At 49.4% G+C, this 18682-nt stretch overlaps 5 protein-coding genes across 5 annotated transcripts; 3 read left to right on the top strand and 2 right to left on the bottom strand.

Annotated features, from left to right (window-relative positions):
* Positions 1–405: 405 nt before the first annotated feature.
* MRS44_013614 (uncharacterized protein) lies at positions 406–1287 on the top strand (the record flags this gene model as incomplete). Its single annotated transcript, XM_065617081.1, has 1 exon — positions 406–1287. The coding sequence occupies one exon, from the start codon at positions 406–408 to the stop codon at positions 1285–1287; it is 882 nt and encodes a 293-aa protein (XP_065473153.1).
* A 6703-nt stretch (positions 1288–7990) lies between these two features.
* MRS44_013613 (uncharacterized protein) lies at positions 7991–9053 on the bottom strand (the record flags this gene model as incomplete). Its single annotated transcript, XM_065617080.1, has 3 exons — positions 7991–8167; positions 8234–8760; positions 8873–9053. The coding sequence occupies 3 exons, from the start codon at positions 9051–9053 to the stop codon at positions 7991–7993; spliced, it is 885 nt and encodes a 294-aa protein (XP_065473152.1).
* Positions 9054–10512: 1459 nt separating this feature from the next.
* On the bottom strand, positions 10513–11757 carry MRS44_013612 (uncharacterized protein; the record flags this gene model as incomplete). Its single annotated transcript, XM_065617079.1, has 2 exons — positions 10513–11289; positions 11458–11757. 2 exons carry the CDS (start codon positions 11755–11757, stop codon positions 10513–10515), a joined length of 1077 nt encoding a protein of 358 aa, XP_065473151.1.
* Positions 11758–13279: 1522 nt separating this feature from the next.
* Positions 13280–14022, top strand: MRS44_013611 (uncharacterized protein; the record flags this gene model as incomplete). Its single annotated transcript, XM_065617078.1, has 3 exons — positions 13280–13342; positions 13399–13693; positions 13748–14022. 3 exons carry the CDS (start codon positions 13280–13282, stop codon positions 14020–14022), a joined length of 633 nt encoding a protein of 210 aa, XP_065473150.1.
* Positions 14023–16200: 2178 nt separating this feature from the next.
* On the top strand, positions 16201–16976 carry MRS44_013610 (uncharacterized protein; the record flags this gene model as incomplete). The annotated part of the gene is made up of 2 exons (XM_065617077.1): positions 16201–16718; positions 16784–16976. The coding sequence occupies 2 exons, from the start codon at positions 16201–16203 to the stop codon at positions 16974–16976; spliced, it is 711 nt and encodes a 236-aa protein (XP_065473149.1).
* Positions 16977–18682: the final 1706 nt, after the last annotated feature.

Below are 18682 nucleotides of genomic sequence, written 5' to 3'. Positions count from 1 at the left end.
GGGAACAAGTCCGACGAGGTATATATATAGTGAAATCGGCAGTCATTTTAGGACACTTCACGATGAGGCGAAACTGACTGTGTACCTTCTTGTGGGACGGTGCAAATGGGACTTCAACAGCCGGTGTATACTCTTTTCAGACGATGGCCTGAAAAGGCCCTGACTACATGTTCAAAGCGTAATTCTCGGCTGCTGTGCTTGGATTGAGATTTGTGACCACCCGATCCGTTCGCCCCAATAAACGAGTGTCCCTCCTTCCTTTGAGTTCCTATCATCATCTCCTTCCTGCTGCTGCCACTGCCCTTATTATCATCTGCCTTGGTCTTTCAATCAGTTTTACGCCCAGTTTTTTTCACCTAGCAGTTAATAAACGCTATCCTCGTGAAACTGGTAACTCGCACAATTATGACAGCCGCCAGTGTCATGGGCCATGCCCGGCACTCATTGGAAGGTTACTGGGAGTTGCTGACGTCTGACAAGAAGACACAATACTTTTTGATATGCTCAGTGTATATCTTGATCTTTACGTACCATACCCGGCGCAGCCTGCCAGTCTACCATGTCAAATTTCGCCAACAAAGCTCTTCATCACTGGCACTACACATCCTGGCCGGTTCGTTTGAGCTTGCACGATATTACACCCGAGCTGTTGACGGGGATGTGGTCCCAGAAGTCATCGACACGGTCGCATGCTTCGCCCAGGCATTCACAACTCTACGCCTTTCAAAGACCTTGTTGCGGGGCGACGTAACGACACGACCGTCTTACCAAGCTCCCGCACTGATGCGACCCTTTATCGGATTAGCTGCGCTTGTTTATCAAAGCCCCTCTATACACCGGGCATCGGTGAAGCTTCTCCACGCGTTCCTCTACACTCGAATGATCATATTCTTGGCCAAGAGGTTCGGCGTGGGCAAGATTCACTCGAACGCAACGATCTACGCGCATGCTGTTTTCCTGGGTGCTATTATTGCCATCCATGATTCTGGCCTGCACGCTGGTGTTCCTGTCTATATCAGCATGGTGGGGGCTGTTATGGTCCTCAACCGATACGTTGCAGATCGCCTAACCAGGTGTGTAACACTTAATGACCCTCTACCAATGCAAAAACCTAACGCCGTCGATAGCTCATGGACCTCCAAAGTCTCCATGCCGATATGGGAAAGAAATCTGATGCGCGTGCTGCTATGGCTAGGACTAGCTAACCTAGAAGCGATCAAAGAGCATGATCGCTCATCAAAGCTATCCTGTCCTGTGAACGACGAGTACGTTCAGGAAGGATTGTGAAGAAGGGAGGCGCCAGCGTCGGGAGGCGTCGAACGAATTTTTCCGTCCGGTGCCGTGTCGGGCAGGGATGCTGAGTGTACTTGACATAGGGTAGTTCTTGTAGTAATTATAATTATTCTTGGTTAAGTTGTTTTTGCCGCAATGAGAGGGCCTTTGGGGCTAAAATGTTTGACTTGTCCCATCTAGGACTTCAAACTTAATATCGACCCTGGAGTTAAGGGTGAACTCTCAGTGCTTCCAACACCTGATATATGTGAGCCAAAGTATCAGCATACTACAATGCTTATGAACAGTATACATAGGGGGGAGCCACCGAGATTTACTGAAATATATCTCGAATTATTCTCCGCCTCCATTAACGGTCTTCGGGCTCAGTTTAGGGTCGGGCTTCAACTCTAACAAAGAACACATTGTGTCCATTAACCGTCTACTATCATCCATCAGGTTTACCTTTGACACTATCTGTAACGGTGCACCTTAGCCGACACGTCACGGGGCAAAAGATTGGGCTATAATCGCCGTTGTAGAAAGTACAGTAGGTGCCTCAGCTACTTATGAAGCCTATCGCTTACAGAGGGACCAAGCCCATAACACAAGTGAGTCGGTCAGTAGGTGTTATCGCAGGTACTGATGGGCCATGAGGATCAGATGAGCACTTAATCTTTTATCTAAAGAAGTGACAAGAGTTGGTCTCTTATACCTGTGTTCAGTCTGCCGATATCATAGGAACCAGACTGTTGCCTACCGCTAATGACAGTGTAGCATCGATGCCGACTGTGAAGCTATCCACGATGGTTATGATGCTTGCGCTTGACAATATAGAACCGAGGTTTATAGAAGCTAGTACTTCGACTTGAGCATTACAAGTAGAGTTATGAGTGGTGTCTGGACTATGAACGGATGGCCAAGCGCTGTATGACTTCAATAGGATCAAGGGGATGGGCAAAAAATCAAAAACAAAAGATGATGGAGTAAGGTGTGGGATGAACGCGTTGAAGCCCGAGTCGTACAAGAGATGAGGAACAACCCACTGGGAAGTGTTGAATATGTGGGGTGTCACGTGTGGGTCAAGGATCTTAAGATTAAAAGCAGGTCCTTCAGGGGCAGATACTCAACACGAACACAACACGAATACACTGATTCAACCAATGGACCGAATACACGTACTGTCTGACAGGAAGCAAGAGAAGAGGCATGAAAGACATCTGGAAGAGCGTTGAAAGAGACAGCAAGGAGCAGCAAGCCTTGCATTCGGCTGCTAGTTCGGCAGAATGGTATATTATCATCGAACGGCGGATAACTTAAACTTTTCGACGTTCGGATGAGGACATTGTCACGTAGCAATGTCGTACTTTGCTTGTTACATTTGTTGAACACGTATTGCACGGACCTATGGGCGCAGGGGCTAGTTGGGGGATGGCGCGCTCGGGCACCCATTTGTTGGCCGCCGGGTACTCCGTGGTAACACTTGGATAGATTAAGTTCAGCTGCAATAGCCTTTTAGAAGCGGAAGCCGTCCGGACAAGATTGCACCAAAATCTCGATACTTCTCTACTGCGTAAGCCATTCTTTTGTCCCTCCCTTTCAGAACGCTGAGCCTACCGTGGCTGTCCAAATTGCGAAGCCTGTTCGCCTGATACTCAGCGGTGGCCGAGAAATCGCCTACCGCAATAGTGCGAAGAGAACGTATACCTTGAGAACCGAAAGCCCATTCAGCGAGATCGCAAATCTCTTCTTGAAGTCGGAAAGTTGACGAAAGTCCACAGCCCTCATAGAATGCTCTCTCTTTGCGCAGTTTAGAGCTCCAATCTGCGAACCAAGGAGCACAGGTGCTTGATCGTTACCCAGCCAGATCCACACACCCGGCGGGGTTCGAGGGTCTGGGATGACATTACTGCCGTTTACGAGGCTGCTTGTTTCAACTTGAAGAAGCCGTTAAATCGTGCGCTTTAAAAGAGCTGTGTTCATGCTTTATAGCTATTGAATGAATTCGACGAGTCATTCATAGATTATGCCCGTGCGTTGATCCTGCATCACTGCAGGTACGCTATACGAATGTCCTACTATATCACCATTGAAGGGGTGTAGGACACTCTGTAGGTGCAGAAGAAGATAGGGCGATTGAAACCACTCCTACCCTGCGCCCCGGTATGGCTTTCTTTCGCGGTTCTAAGCGTATGTTTGAGAGCATAGTATCCTTTCGTATTAATACCGGCAAAGCGAGCATAGTCAAGCATTTGCTGAGAGCTGTATCTTGACATCGTCATTTTACTCTTCATTCCAGAGACTACGGATGGCAGGAAACGTATCCTCGTGCCATTTCTCAGGCCAACATTCTTCCATAAAAGTCTTGTCCTTTAGAAGGATCGAGAAGGAGGGCGGCGGCATAGACGGGGATATCCTCGGTCATAGTATAAAGCTTGTCGAGTATAAGCCAGCACATACCGATAGAGTGAATTATACGATCGTCCTGATTGACTGGCTGCGAGTAGTAAACCTGATTGGCTGATTGGCATGGCGCATAACGGTATAATCTATAGAGAAGGCAGGAAGATGTAAAGCTTAGCCATATACCTTCCACTTTTCGCGCTGCCCTGGGAGAAGATCCAGCAGCTTAAGTGGCCATGAGATTAATGTCACAGCGCCTACCCTGCCATCCAGCCGGATCTAATGATCAAAGCAACTTCAATACCTGCACTTGACGCCGCTGAAATTCAAGTCGTGGCTTGGCACAACGTGATGGATCGGGCAAGCCATCAGGATTATGGGGAGTTGACGACATCGGGAAGTCACATCGACACTATCTGAGGCTCTCATACATCACCGCCTGGCAGAAACTCAATAAGTACTACACCAAGCGGGGTAGATGAGCTCGAGTGGGAGATTGGAAATAGCGGTAGGGAGAGTGCAGATGTTGAGATTTGAAATATTTGAGATATTTGATGAAATGTTTCAAATTATAAATCCAGTGTCAAGGGTTATCAAATATCCCTATATATGACCCCGAATTTGATTTGTTTGATTTGAGAACAGTACTCTACCCCTGATTGTATTCTTTCGTGGCGTTTTGATTTGTATGTGATTCAACGACCCTGTCCCCAGAGTCGTAGTTGACTTGTTGATAAGGCGCCTGCACGTAGCAGTTGCCCTCCTAGGCAGCTTCTCCATGCTGGCAGCCAAAAGCTGCCTTCAACGAACGGCGCTTAGCCCATTGCGTCCTCCGCCAGAGCGCCTCCAAAGCGCGACCGTATCCGGACGTATCCGGGCGTATCACCTAACGGGACTTGAGCCGTTTCTTGGATCCATTAACAAACGGATAATTAAGCTGTTTTTTTTTTTTTTTTTTTTTTTTTCAATATGGGACAGCAGTTATGTGCAAATACCGGCGACGTCTGTAATCAGACATGTTACCAATCGAGGGCTTGTTACATTAGGGAAAATTGCTCCTAGTCTGTCAGGGAGATCCCTGTTTCTCTATAATAGAACCGACTTATAAATAAGCTGCCCTTTCACAACTCTACTGAGAGAGTCATCTATTAAATCAAGATCAATAACCATGAATAGCCCCACCCCCGTCAACCCTTCTTTATCCCACGAACGCCAGGCGACTCCGTTGATTTCAAGGTCCATACATCAAAGCATTTGTTAGAGGAGCTAACAACACCTAACTGCAATGGTAAGAGGACGATCTTAAAGATTTAACAGCTGACATCGTGAGCGTTCGACCTAACTGCAGCAACACCCGGCGGGACAAAGAGAAGTTAGCCAAAAGCCTTCGGTCTACCGTGAAGAAATGGTATAGACAAACAGACCATGGTTCCTCCTCTATCGATTCCCATTGGTTTTCGACACTTCTGCGTAGAAAGCCAGCATTCAAGTTCTCTACAACAATCGATGATGACGAAGATGGTTGTGAAGCAATTAGTTTTGTCTTCGAGTTCCACGTACGAGTCGGCATACACGGCTTCTACGAACACTTCCAAAAGTGGATTGAGGCGGAGCGCCAGGCTAGAAATGGCATAAATTTCCAGTTCCCAAAAGGGGGGATCCGTCTGGGTTTTGGGCACTTAGGGCATGGGGGCAAAGCACGTTGGGTGTGTTTTGTAGAACGGTAGCCTCGTTCGAGCAGGGGTAGTTCTCGTCGAAAAGGAGAGAATGCCATTGAAGGTTTTAGAAACAGGAGTAAAAAAAACAATGTACATGACGTCTTAAAGTGAGAATCAAGTTAGTACTTGGAGTAAGCATAGAGTATAAAGTAGGAGGCCTTGTAGTCACTTCGACACTTAGATTGGCGATAGTTGACTGAGGCCTACCGATGATTAAGGCTATCTACTCAGCATACCCCATTTCCGACCCAAAAAGACTTTTCTCAAGCACTAATCCGAGACATTTTGAGGCTAGAGGTGTAAGTATTGGGTCAGTCTCAAGTCTTTCACAGAGAGCGATGAGATCCTCTAAAGAACAGTTGTGGCGGACGAGACGTTCGGCACAACCCCCCGGGCTGCCACATCCTTCGAGTTGGGGTAAGAATGAAGCTTTCAGGCTCCTTAGTGTTTTTCAAGCGGGCTATCCTATACTGAACTGTAGTGCTTCGGCAGTTGAAAGTTTCGTAACGACTCGATAGTTCCTCTGATACTTAAAGAGAAGAACGGCTGAGGTGGTCGTGGCGAGTGCAAAGAGCATGCTTTCATGTTTTGAATCAATGTCCCGGGTAACATGGATCTACATCCAAAGCTACCGGTACAGCCCAGCTCCTGGCTAAGTAATCGTTGTTCTAGATGATACAGGTCATCAATCAACTTGCTCAGAACAATCTGCCTCCTCTTCTCAATCTGTTCTAGTTTAGTTAGTACTTGTTTTGCTTAACTAGCGAGTCAAGATGTTGGTGACCTACTAAGGGTCTTCGGACGTAGGTATCGGAAGATCAAACGTTGGTACGACGCCCAAATTGCTTGTTATGGCTGTCTTGGTAAGGGTTTCGAATAGGATGGGGTCGTTGAAAAACAAACGAAATGAGAATAAACTGAGCGATCTCTTTGCGTATTATTGGCGGAGCAATATATTTTAGATCGGTAGGCTATCATTTGGCAAAGAACCAAACGTTATCGTGGCATTCCTAGTCGTCGACAACGGCAGCCATCTCAGCCAGAAGCTCCGAATTCACTGTTCGAGGAATGTCGCGGTTCTTTCCGTGAATGATCTTTATCACAGTATCAAAAGCTACTGGCTTAAATATTGCTTCGAATTTCCAGTGGTGAAGGCCATTGGTCTCTTCGGGTATGGCTTCCTTGAAACCATTTGCAAAGATCCGTGTACGTCGGTTTGACCCCCTTTTTTCCAGGGAAGCAACCGTTTTTCTCCAGTTGGCGCTTGGCGTAGTTACAGCATAAGCAAAGACAGTATGGCTGCCATTTTCCAGGTAGGTATCAATATCTGGCCGGGCCAGAAAAAGCTCAACTAATTCTATCGAACCAACGGATGCTGCTAGATGAAGGGGGCTTTCACTAGGACGTGAGGCGGCTAAAGCACCTTGATAGTCTCAACCTGATGGACGAGGATGGCCGATTCCAAGGGGGCCCTTTGTGCGCTATAGTCCACCAGAACGCCCTGCTTAAGAAGGAACTCGACAAATTTACTCCTTCCCGATGAAGCAGCTAAATGAATGGGCGAAATCCTGATAACGGCGAAGCCACTATATGGCCGCCATGAGAGCCGAAGCTGTGTGTAATTGAATTCTTCGGTGGCTGAGTATCTGCTTCCGAGAATCTCAATGAGCTCCAATAGAGAGAAGTTTGGACCTTCGACGTTATGCCCACCACGTAGCCGCAATCGCATGACCCAATTGCCTTGGTACCTGCTGTAGGGTACTTTACCCTTTTGCCGCTGGCACAGTGGGTTATTTTGTACGGCGGCTCGACCGACGGAGCAAAAGCGGACAGACGTACACCGGTATTGATCCCCCGTCTGTTCAGCTTCTTGCCGTCCATCGCGCAATTTGCCCCATTTTACATCTCAGTGCTGCTGGAAATTACATCAACAGCACACTTCGCGATATGGATGACGGTACTGTACAAGCCAACGGCTCGACTCGCCTGGGCTAGCCCTTCCTTGATCAGCTTCATCAAATTCAGCCCACCAAGCAGAGGCGTTAGAGGATGACACAGAAGACCTATTTCTTTGCCGTTACTTTTCAGACGATGGCCTTCCTATGTGCTGGTGTCAGCCGATACTGCTTGCTCTTCGTGCATGTCAAGGCAGAACAGCCTGAAGTACTTGATACCGGAAAAGAGATTTCGTACCCAGCAAACCCAACCACTGCGGTTGTCTCATTCGGCTCCTCACCAAGACGGATTAATATCGCGGTTAGATCGTCGCACCTGCATCCCGTTTACGAACATCAGGTTCAACATAGAGTGCCTTGGGACAAATGCCTTGCCGGATAGCATTCATCAGTCAGCCCGAGCAAGGTCAAAACCTAGGATCTTCTGGCTGATTCACTGCCTCACAGTTTTGCAATAAGCCAATCGTAAAAACCTTAGAACTCGGAAGGCGCGTTATCCATACATTATATTGCACCTTCGTCATCTAATTCCCTCAATGGCTCGATAACATCTGCCCAACACCACCGCCGCTTATCTACTTGCTCAAGGCATTTCCCGTATTCCATTGGCTACATTTGGCCATGCTCATGATCGATAGCAAACTATGTCTTGGTCATCGTCGTCGTCTTGGCTGGATCTAGGTGAAAATTGTAGATATAGTCCTCGGTCTCCCTTTGTGGATGAATCGGGCCGGGCCGGTTTGGCATTGACAGAGGCTCGGTAGGATACTCGTAACCGGCTTCTGAGCAGTCGGATGAGTGATCGGAAGAGTCAGGGGTCTACGAACTGCATCAGCAAATCGGTCTCAAGCCGCCCTGCAGGGGGGCTTGACAGGCATAACTTACGTGAAAGTTTGGCTGGTCGTAGGGGCAAGGGGCATTAAAACTCATGGGAGGCGTGTAATGATATGTTGCGGAGATGGCCAGCTCGTCACCAGCTTGGTAGGGCTCGCACTCGATGGCGGCGCTAGCGTGAATGATCGAGGGAAACATCATGGGGACGATAGAAGCGAGGGTGTAGTTGTGATAGGCGTCACCGATGGCCATTGTTGGGTAAGCCTGAGCGGGGTCGTTGGGAGCGAGGAGGATCTTGTCGGAAGCTGAATAAGTCGAGGAAGCGAACTGAGTGGGGCTGTCGGAATGGGCTCGAGGGCTATAGATCCCGGGGAATAGACCGTCAGTCGGCACCATTGGGTAGGTGAACTGGCCTTGAGAGACGACAGGCTTAGCGTCGGTACAAGGTTGTGGCTTCCAGGGTTTGGAGGAGGATCGTTTTGACTTCGTGATCCTATGTGGCTTCTCTTTGGATTCGGAATCACTAGAAAAGCCAGCGCGGCGCTCAAGGTCCTCGAGACGCTGCTTGAGCTTCTTCCCTACAGGAGGCCATAGGCGTTAGCCCTTGTTGATAGTCAGACTTGTAGATATGATCGGGAGTCAAGCCGAGTGGAAGTCAGGTCCTTGGGATCGGCAAGCGGGGTAGCATACGGTAGTTGCGCTGAGCAATGCGGTTCTGTATCCGCCGACGCTCGACAAGGTCAGAGATCTTGGTCCAGTCCTCATCGGGCTTGGCAGAAGTGCTAAGAGCACTGCTGGTACGCGAGTGCTGTTTGGGAGAAGGAGGAGCTGCCGTGTAGGCGCAGGCGGTTTGTGTCATCAATATGGACATTGTGAGAGAGGTCGAAGTTGGTTGATAGTGGAAACTGAAGTGGAGAGGCGCTGCGGGATTCGATATCGTCGCTGCTGTCAACGACGAAGCTCTAGACAGCCCAGGCACGACTGATGCGACGAGTTGAGTCTCTGTTTGCCGTCTTCTGCTGGTAAGCTGTATATGGACGTAATTGATAGGCCAGAATTGGGGGGTGTGGTAGAGGGACGAATTGTTCAAGGAGAGGAGGTGGGATCTATAAGAAGCTGAAAGCGTAAAAGCAGGCCGGTGCTATGAAAATCTGAGCTGGTAATGGACTCGGCGGTAGATGGAGTGCGGACGGCAGGTGAGAGGGAAGAGGCTGTAGATTAAATATTCCCAACGCTGGGCACAGGAAAGGCCAGCACGTGAGCGACGAGGAATGAGCCAGGGGACGCGGCAGGATTGAGGGCGTATCCAACACCTGGTGACGGCCTATGGCCCATCTCTCAAGCCATCTTTCCTCCCCATGTGCAGTCTGCGTTGCGCCCCACGCCCGCCTCTGTCCGCATTCTGGTGGAGGTTCCCTCCGCTGCTCCCTTTTACTGGAACCTGGGTGCCTAAAGTTGAACCTCCTAGCCCACTTTACATTTTATGTTCTCCATATGTTCATTTATGTCATGCGGGACCCTTACGCGGAGCAAGGGGATCATAGAGGCGTATTCACGAACACCTCTCGGTGTGCCATTTCCTCCTAAACCTACCCTTTCAATTCAGTCCTGTAACAGCGTGCTCATCTTCGTAACCCATACCAGCATTGTCTCTCCGTGCTTGGCGTATTGATGCCGACAATTTCCCAGGATGCCGCCCTCGTTCTGCAGAGTTGTCGAACACGCCGCCCCTCTGCTCCATGCTACTGGAAAAATGGGTTCGAGCCATAGTAATCGTTGACACGGAAAGAAGACTGCGGTCAGGTGGGCCAAGCATTTGGCCAAAATGTCCCTAGTAACTACTGATTCTTGGTGGAACCTCTACATGACTGTTCAAGTAGGGAGCACGATGAGATGAGATGGAAAGAAGGCCTTGTGAACTCGAGCAACGAGAGCCTGCTAGTGTGACTGACTGAGCAGTGGAAGCCATTCCTACGCACCCTCACAAACCCTGGAACAAGCTCCCCAAGACTTGTGCCATTCATGCGTACTTGCCGTTGTGCCTCCCTGTATCAAGGTGTGAGGTCGCTGTCACAACACGAATAAGTGCTCACATTGGCTTTGAACCTGGCAACAAATTGACTTACAACTACTCACAGCGAAAGCAAAAGTAATATTCAGAGGGACGACAGCTGTATCTAATTTGTCTTGAACTTGATGTCTAACATTGCCGTGAGTGCACGCCATCTGAGTTGCTACGCCATTTATGTCTTATACTGAACGTGCTGTTTCGCCGTGTATTAAGGAGGAGTGGGGTATCCAACATAGTCTCGGGCTTCCACGTGGCCCTCTTAGGGCGGACTATTAAGGTCGCTTGTGTACTTGTTGGTGTGCTCGATATGAGGCATGGTAGGATTCATAGCTCGGCAGGTGATGACAGCTTTCTCAGCCACGAACTTGGCAAGTTTCTGTGACGCGCGGGAAAAGAGGTCAGCCGAGTACTTGAGGACCAGAGTAGGTGAAGGGTTGTGAAGGTGGTCCGACAGCTTTAGATAATCGGGTTGATCCCGTTCTCCGTCATTAAATTCGTCCCTGTCAAGGATAGTCCGTGCAAGGGCGAGGGAGGTCCGGGCCATGATGGAGGGCTTTGTTGAAACGAAATCTCGGTGATAGAGGGCGATCTCCCGCAAGTAGGCGGCCATGTGCGCAACCTCCCGGTCCTCTCCCTCTTCCTCCACTAGTTGTTGCGAGAAAGAGTCCGAAGTGGGGTGCCCAATGACCCAATCAAGCGTATTGAGCACATGTTTCTCCATGAGGATAAACATGTTGATGCTGTGCATGTTGCAACACATGGCTTTGAGTTGGTGGATTTTGGGGATGCGACGCTTCTCATCGTTGTACTTGGCAGAAATGAGGAGTGCGGTGCATCCAACCAGCGGGTAATGCATCATAGTCACGTGCCGTTTCGAGCAGTACCGGTCGAGGAGATTGACTGCGAGAAAGAGCGTCTCGGGGAGGAGCTCGAAGATGGCATGAACCTTAACGAGGAAGTCCATGAGGCCGGACCGCATAGACCATTCAATCTGGGGCTGCTTATCAATGAGAGTGGCATCGGGAAGAGTTTGGTGCTAGTCTTGATTAGTGAAAGTCACGGCTGAGATACGCTTGATGCGCTAACATGCCTCCATATACTCTCTGTGCTGCATGATGTCCACCAGATACTCGTCGCGTATGAGACAAGAAAGCCCCCTGGCAATGATTTCTTGCTGCTGGTTTCCATGCAAGCTGGAGGCTACTTTGGAAGTAAGACTTTGGTGGCTGGCCATATCCAATCCGATCAAGATAGTGATAGCGTAGTAGCCCGATATCTCGGGTAGAAAGCAGCGGTGAAAAGGCGGTATGGTATGGACCTGGTCAAGCCTAGAGAAGATGAAGAATGTCCTTGGCCCCAGGTGATTAAATAAACGATTGAGGTCGCCTGTTATGTCTCTGGCCGCCGAAGCAGGATATTCCAATCCTGGTAGCTGCCTGAACTTGGGCTCCACACTCTCAGCGGTAGACATTGTCTCTCCCCACTGTGCCTTGTCCCCGGACATCTTGATCCAAATGAGGCAGAGCGGACAAATTGTGTTGTGTGTGTGTTAGGGGTGGAATCCGGATGGATAAGTCAGATACACCACTTGATAGTACCAACGGGATGTGCCTAGCCGAGGGAGGCGGGCGGTGGAGTCCTCCCGATGCCCTATTTCATTTTCAATGTCCGGGCGTTCGTGGCACGGAAGGTTCTTTTGTGCCTTGATCAAATCCTTGGAGGCGCTTAGTTGAAGGAGGGCAAAAGTTGGGCTAGACCTTGTTCCCATGATAGTTGCCAGGCGTTCTAGTGACTCGTAATCACACGTAAAACTTTCGTCTATAGTATACATGCCTCTTTGGTGGCCAAGACACTCTCCTCATCGAGGGCCAACCTTATCGTTTTGTAGGATGCATTCCCTAGCAGGACGGTAGGAGATGCCCAGGAGAGAGGAGGTGGTTGCCATAGACCGCGTTCGACATTGGAATCAGATCCACCTAAGGTAAAGCTTCAAGCGGGTACTCCCTTTTGGTGAAAAACGAGAGAGGCAGTGTATCGTACAAGAAGGAGAGTAGAGAAGTGATTGTGTGGTATGATATACGAACAAATTCTCTAATTTCTCGATTACTACGCCCAGAACTGACCAACACTGTGAGTATGAGCTCATTCCAGTAGCGGCTCGCATTGCGCTACCGGGTTCGTCTAGGAACGGTCGGGTCTTGTGGCCGTATCTCGGAGACCACATCCTCCCGTGAGCCTTCAGGAACGTGTACGCCTCGCGCTTGGCTTTGATACGTTTTGCATCATTCTGGAGCAGGCCTCGGGACGGTGTGGCACTCGGTATTATGCCTCGTCTTGGTGTCATCCTGTCTCATCCGAGGGCTTAAGTGGTATAAGGGCAATGGCATAAATAGCGCCTCTTGATGCAGTCTCTGCAACCCCAAGTCTTTCCTCACACATCACTCTACTACCACTTTTTTGTTCTTCAAGCAAGGGGAATTGAGTAGTCGACACTTTTTCCGGCTTACAACCCCATTGGGTATGGGTATCAGACGGAAACACGAGGGCCAGCACATGCATAACTCGACAAGAGTTGAGCAAAAGTTTATGTGAGCATCTTGGATTTACGAAGAAGCCTTCTCAGAAAGCCCTGAGCTTCTGTTCTCGCAGCCACGGGCGGTGAGGTATACTGCCGCGAACACCAGCAGGAGAACTGAACCCTGCCTAATCGATACAGAGATCAACCACGCCATCAGGAGACAGATGCACGCTACGATTCAAGCTCTTGGAGAGGAACGAAGGGAGAGGCTGCGGAGTAGAATTGCTAGCCTGGTAACTGAGGGGTCTAAACAGTGCATCAGTCCCGGTCCCCAGAGTGACGAAAACTCGGCCGAGTGTGAGTGCTGCTTGGGAGCTTTCCTCGGTCTGGCATGACACGCTGTAATACCCAGCAAACCCACGTAAGTAATATTTAGTGACATTCTTGATTCTATTTGGCGTGCTGGCTGACCATATCAAGTGGTTTTGCGTGCAGTGTGCTTGTCGCAATGCCGAAGCTGTCGTCGGGGGAGCGCAGCATGAGATTCGTTGCATGTCCACGGAACCCTGTGGTGCTGGATTCTGACAACAGGAGCGGAAGAAATTCATTGACGCTACTATTCAGAAGGCACTGGACCGAATTGAGGCGAAAGAAGCCCAGGACCTCCTTGCCAGGGATGGCGTTGAGCCTCTAAGTCAGTGTCCATTTTGCGGCTTCATGGCCATCTACCCCCCTATCGAGTCGAGTGTGAACTTCTATTGCCAGGATCCTACGTGCGAAATTATCAGCTGCCGTATATGCCACAACAAAAGCCATCAACCATGGGGTTGTGCTGGTGTTGTCCGAGGCCAGAAAAGCGCAACCGATGCGCAGAGGGTGGAGGAGGCCAAGTCAATGGTACTCATCCGGAAACGCAACAAATGTATGAACCATCTCTCCTTCTGAGATATGCATAGCTAACGAATGATGGACACAGGCCAAACCCTCTTTGTCAAGTCGGACGGGTGCAACAGGATGAAATGCCCGGTCAAAATCTGCGGCAACATGCAATGCTATGTAAGTTTCACAACCTGCGATTACAACCACTTCGGTATCACTGGAAACTGCCCTCTATTCGACAACACCGAGGAACGCCACCAGATGGAAGTTGAGTCGGCAGGAAAAAACATGAAGAGGAAGATAATGGGGGAGGACCAGAACAGAACTCGTGACTACCCGCGTGCTATGGTACGGTCGTATATCTGGACCTAGGGCACAAGAAAAAGCCTCACTCATGCTGAGTTGGGGGAAAAGCGTGCTAAGACAATTTCGCGGCTCTTTCCTCCAGACGATTTTCATGGCTATTAATCGATATTTTGCCTTTATTGTTTCTATTATTTTGTGATTAGCAGAGAATGCTTGAGATCTACTCTGTGAAACTTGCGCAAGAGCAAGAAAACCGTGTCCCATTCGGCTGTGTTCTTATCCTCTAAGAAACTGTTTTTGGCTTATTCTCTTGAATTCCTAAGAAATATGCCGAGAAGGCAAACTGTTTTGCGTGAATATTCTTCGCGATGTAGGACTGAGCTACCAACTCATTTCGCACTCAACACACACACTCGACATGCTTTCTTCCCAAACGATCCACTCTAACTAACTAAACTATTGGTGGTGGCTCAACCAATGATGCATTGATGTTTGCGGTAGTTGAGGCGCCTAAAAACGAGGTAATTGGTGGGTTGCACAGCCGCCGTTTTCGTCTCCGAGCCGAACGAATTGGCTCTTGGACGGCAGGGGGGCTTGTGTATTGCCCATAGCATAAGTGCTGGGGTTATGCTCGTAGAGGACGTTAATGCTTAAAAAATGGAGACGTAAGGTCTCAGGAGGATGGAGAGAAGACTCGGAGCGAAGCTCTCCCGCTCAATGCGTCATGCATGCGCCGAAACGGAGAGGACAGCGTCATCCTTGTCACCCCGTTCATTGGCACACCAGTATCCAGCCCCTGCGAGATCTACATAGAGACTTGTCGCACTGAGCGTGCTGAAAGGATCAGGCGTCAGGTAAACGATAATGAGCAGCAGCAGTGTGTTGATTGATTGTTGTCTGAGGTTGTCTCTTGTGCGGGGTATTCCATCCCGCAGAGTTACTTAAAGAATACGGCTAGATTACTAACGTAGTTGCTTCATGAGGCCGTGAAGATCATGCCTACCCTGCGACAAGACTATATCTTATCTACCTCGAACTCGCCCATGCCAAGAATGTAGCCGGGATATTGAAAGAGGCGCCACGGACTTTTGGTAGGTACAGATGGTATCCGACATGGCGCCGATCATCGGGGACAAGAAGGGAAGAAGTACATCTCTCACCCAAGAGCTATTGGAGGATGACAGAGTCACGATGGGAGGGTTGGGCAGCTTTACTGAGAAGCCTTATTTTAGCAAGGGAGATATAGAAGCTAGCCAATGAAATCCAGGTTGAGCGGCTCTAGGCTAGCTTATACTATACAATCTAGAAGATTGGAAACGTGGCACTTGACCGAAATGACGGTGATCTAGTTACACTTGACGGTTACAGCCTTGAAATCGTTGAGCTTATCCAGAAGCCGCTCATTTATGAATCCCTCGTCCCCCTGAAGATCCGCAACCGTAGGTATTCTCCGGTCTCTGAACGAGAGAAAGTTTCCGCACAAGCTGGACATAATCTTCCCCTGGAGATTTAGGGGTACGTAGGAATGGCTCAGATGAAGAGGTTGAGACGGCATCTACGTGGAGCGCCTGCAGCTGGGGCGTAGTATTCCTGCTGAAGCCTGCCCGTTGTCTTCCCTTTGCCCGGATTAGAAGACATCTTGATAACATTTCAAGACGTTCGCCTGCAAGAGTGGCATGCAGCATATTGACAGCCTCTTGCGGTTATTTCCGTAATACGATAAATCGAAATATATTACGGAGTCTCGTTTCACCATGTCAGTAGTGCCTTCAAGTTTGTGGGGAAGGATGCTTGGGTCATGAATCGATCGAGAGGAGACCAACCGTCCCCTGTGCCTCACCGCATGGTTTCCCTAAGAAAAAGCCCACGCGCTTTCTCTTGAGGGGATGTCACTAATGGCATGGGGAAGTCGTCATGGGAACATATATATAGTGTTTGCGGAGGCCCTTGGCTTCAAACGAGTGCCCCGTCTCACTTAACCGCTTCCTTCATTATCGTTCTCGACTGAGTCGGGCCTAATCTGTACATTATATGAACATGACGCTCCGACCGAATTCCTCTTCATTCCAAAAAATATGTTACACGTGCCCGCATATTCTCGACGAAATTCTATCGCAATTGTCGGCCTCCGAAGCCGCGTATGTTCTCGCTCTCGTTAACTTGCTCGAAAAAGAACATACAAATGCATCGAAAAAGTACATCAAGCCCATCAGAGACATCCCGGAGCATGAAAAATGGATCAACATGGTGGCCTCGAAGGGCCATGCCGTTTTCCTTGTTGGCTCTGATGTGCCACGTCTGATGCTGAGGCTTAGGAGCCCTTTACGCTACTGGAAGAGCTTCGGGGGCGAGAGCTTTGAAGACGAGAAACCTTTGCGCATTTGGCTGGCCGTTAGGGTTTCCCGTGAAATCCATCGAGAGAGACAACAACGGCTCGAGAGCTCCGGATACGCCACGTACTCGGTGTTGAGGGACGGAACCGCGACCTACGGTGCGGGGATCAAAAGGCTCCGCAAGGCGGACATGGTTTTGACGGACAGCAATGTCATTCCGCTACCGGGCGGCACAAAAGTCGATGAGCGGGGACTCTGGTCACCTCAGTGGAAATGCGGCAGCCTAAATAGGAGCCACATCGAGATTGTCTGGGCGCACTTTCCTCAACTCTGTGGTGAAAAACACGACGTCACCCCCGGGTCCACTTATGCCCTCTGCAAGATGATGCTAGACATCCAGGCGATGTCATGGGAGGGCGACACTGTTCAGTCGGCGGCAACAATACTTGTAGCAAGATTACGCCGGGAGCACAACCTGAGTTGTTCGGTTATAGGAAGGACAAAGTCCAAGCTACTATGCCCTACGTATGCTTGAACACTGGAGGGCAATCCATGTCTCGGGCAATCGATGATGGAGAGCTGCAGTCGGACGAGTACGCATTTGTCATCCGTTTCCGATGCATGGATGACGCTTCGGGTCCTCAAATCCGCTCCGAAATACATGGAATTCCCTGGCCTTCTGAGTGACGAGTTGGGGCCGGGAATGGCTGGATGATCGCTGCGGTGAATATCACAGGAGGCCCTAGAGAGGTACCGGCGGTATAGAAATTTTGAATAGAAGAAGAATGCTTGGAAGCTAGGTTAGAACTGTTAGAACTGTTAATCCTATATAGCTATATACTAAATCACACGTTCCATACGACAACGCCAAGTCGCCTTTGGGGTAATTGATTTGCTCAACGGAGCCCACCGAATTGGTGCAGCACCTTTGTAGTGAGCAGATGCTTTTGTTCACATTCTGGTCGCAAGAATTTTCCATGATCTCGCCGGCGTTGAACTCATTTGACTTGGTTCGGTCATCATGTCAAGGACTACTGTCCTCTCAAGTATTTGCAGACTCAACACTTCGAGAAGAGCGTGCAGGGTTTTGACTGAATCTTCTTCCCCAACCCTCATTCATATCAATAGAGGCCAAAGGAAACAATTCATATTTCTTGGCGGTAAAGAATTATATGCAATGAACAGAAAAAAGCGAAACTTGAATTGCGAGAGAAGGCCAAGACTGGCCTATGTTACATGAGGTTGCCAACGATTGCGCACTCGCCAAGAGTTGATATATTGAAAAGGTGGTTGTATACCTTCCTACCTTCCCATTACCCCATCATCACACGCCACGATTTCGTCGGGAACAATGAACAACGAACTTTGAACGGCAAAAGTATCAACGCGAGAGTGGAATTGGGCTGGTAGGACGCTACGGCTTGGAGATATTGGGATCATCCCTTAAGCTGGCAAGGAGCTCCGGTCCGTACTTCGCCCCAGTGTTATTGGGGTAACTGGGTTATGCGGTAAGAACGATCTCACCTGTTAAAACACTATGCCATGAGTACTTACCCCCGAGGCAGGATGTAGCGATAATCGAGGTATCCCTTAGACCAATAAATATGATTGGTCTGAACCCCCGGAGTGACCTGGCTGGAGCTCCTTGCCTGCTTAAGGGATAGCAAGACGGTCTAAATTGAGTGGGCCGTGCGTAGTTACAACATTAGGATAAGCAGGCGGTTTTCAAAATCGGTCCGTTCAGCACTCTCCTGGCTTTTGGAAGCTCAAATCCTCTGGAGACGGTGCTCTTGACCGCTCGAAGTAAGTGGGTTTTGGTTTCCGCCAATACCGGAATCGACAATGGCGGGCTACAGGTTCAGTCTCGATTGAACACAAGGCTGCATTGTCTGCTTCGGTTGTAGACGCTGAAGGTGTGGGGCATAAGCGAGATTCAACAGGCCCGTACGTATCCGAGCGTTGCGGATCAATTCCTCCTCTCAGATCCGATTGGCTGAGTTCAGACCCAATTCGTGGTTCTTCTATTGTTGATAAATCCGGGGTATTCCTACCCTTTTCCTTTGTGGTAAGAAGCAAGTCCAGGGAGCGACGTAAAAGCAGCCTCATCTCCGGAACTAGAAAGTGATTTAGCCAATTAATAAAGACGTAAAGCGTCCTGGGACGGCAGGCGCTGGCTTGCTTACAGATATGTGAGATGCACCGCAGGGGCGAAGTCCAATTTCGGCCTTATTGGAAGAAGTTTGTCCATTTCCGGGGGACTTCATGCTATGTCCAAGGATATTTCTGTATTGCAGAGCGGGATACGGCAACTGGTGTTTCTCTACGGCGGTAGCGCCCAAAAACAAGCCCCCAGTGAATCCAGATCGGGCGTTGATTGGCGGCGCGTCAAAACT

The sequence above is a fragment of the Fusarium solani genome (genome assembly GCF_023522795.1).
Source record: "Fusarium solani strain SB1 chromosome Unknown bctg00000009, whole genome shotgun sequence".
NCBI classification, from domain to species: domain Eukaryota; kingdom Fungi; phylum Ascomycota; class Sordariomycetes; order Hypocreales; family Nectriaceae; genus Fusarium; species Fusarium solani.
Note: the sequence above shows the minus strand (reverse complement) of the source record. Positions and strands in the feature narration are given on the sequence as shown.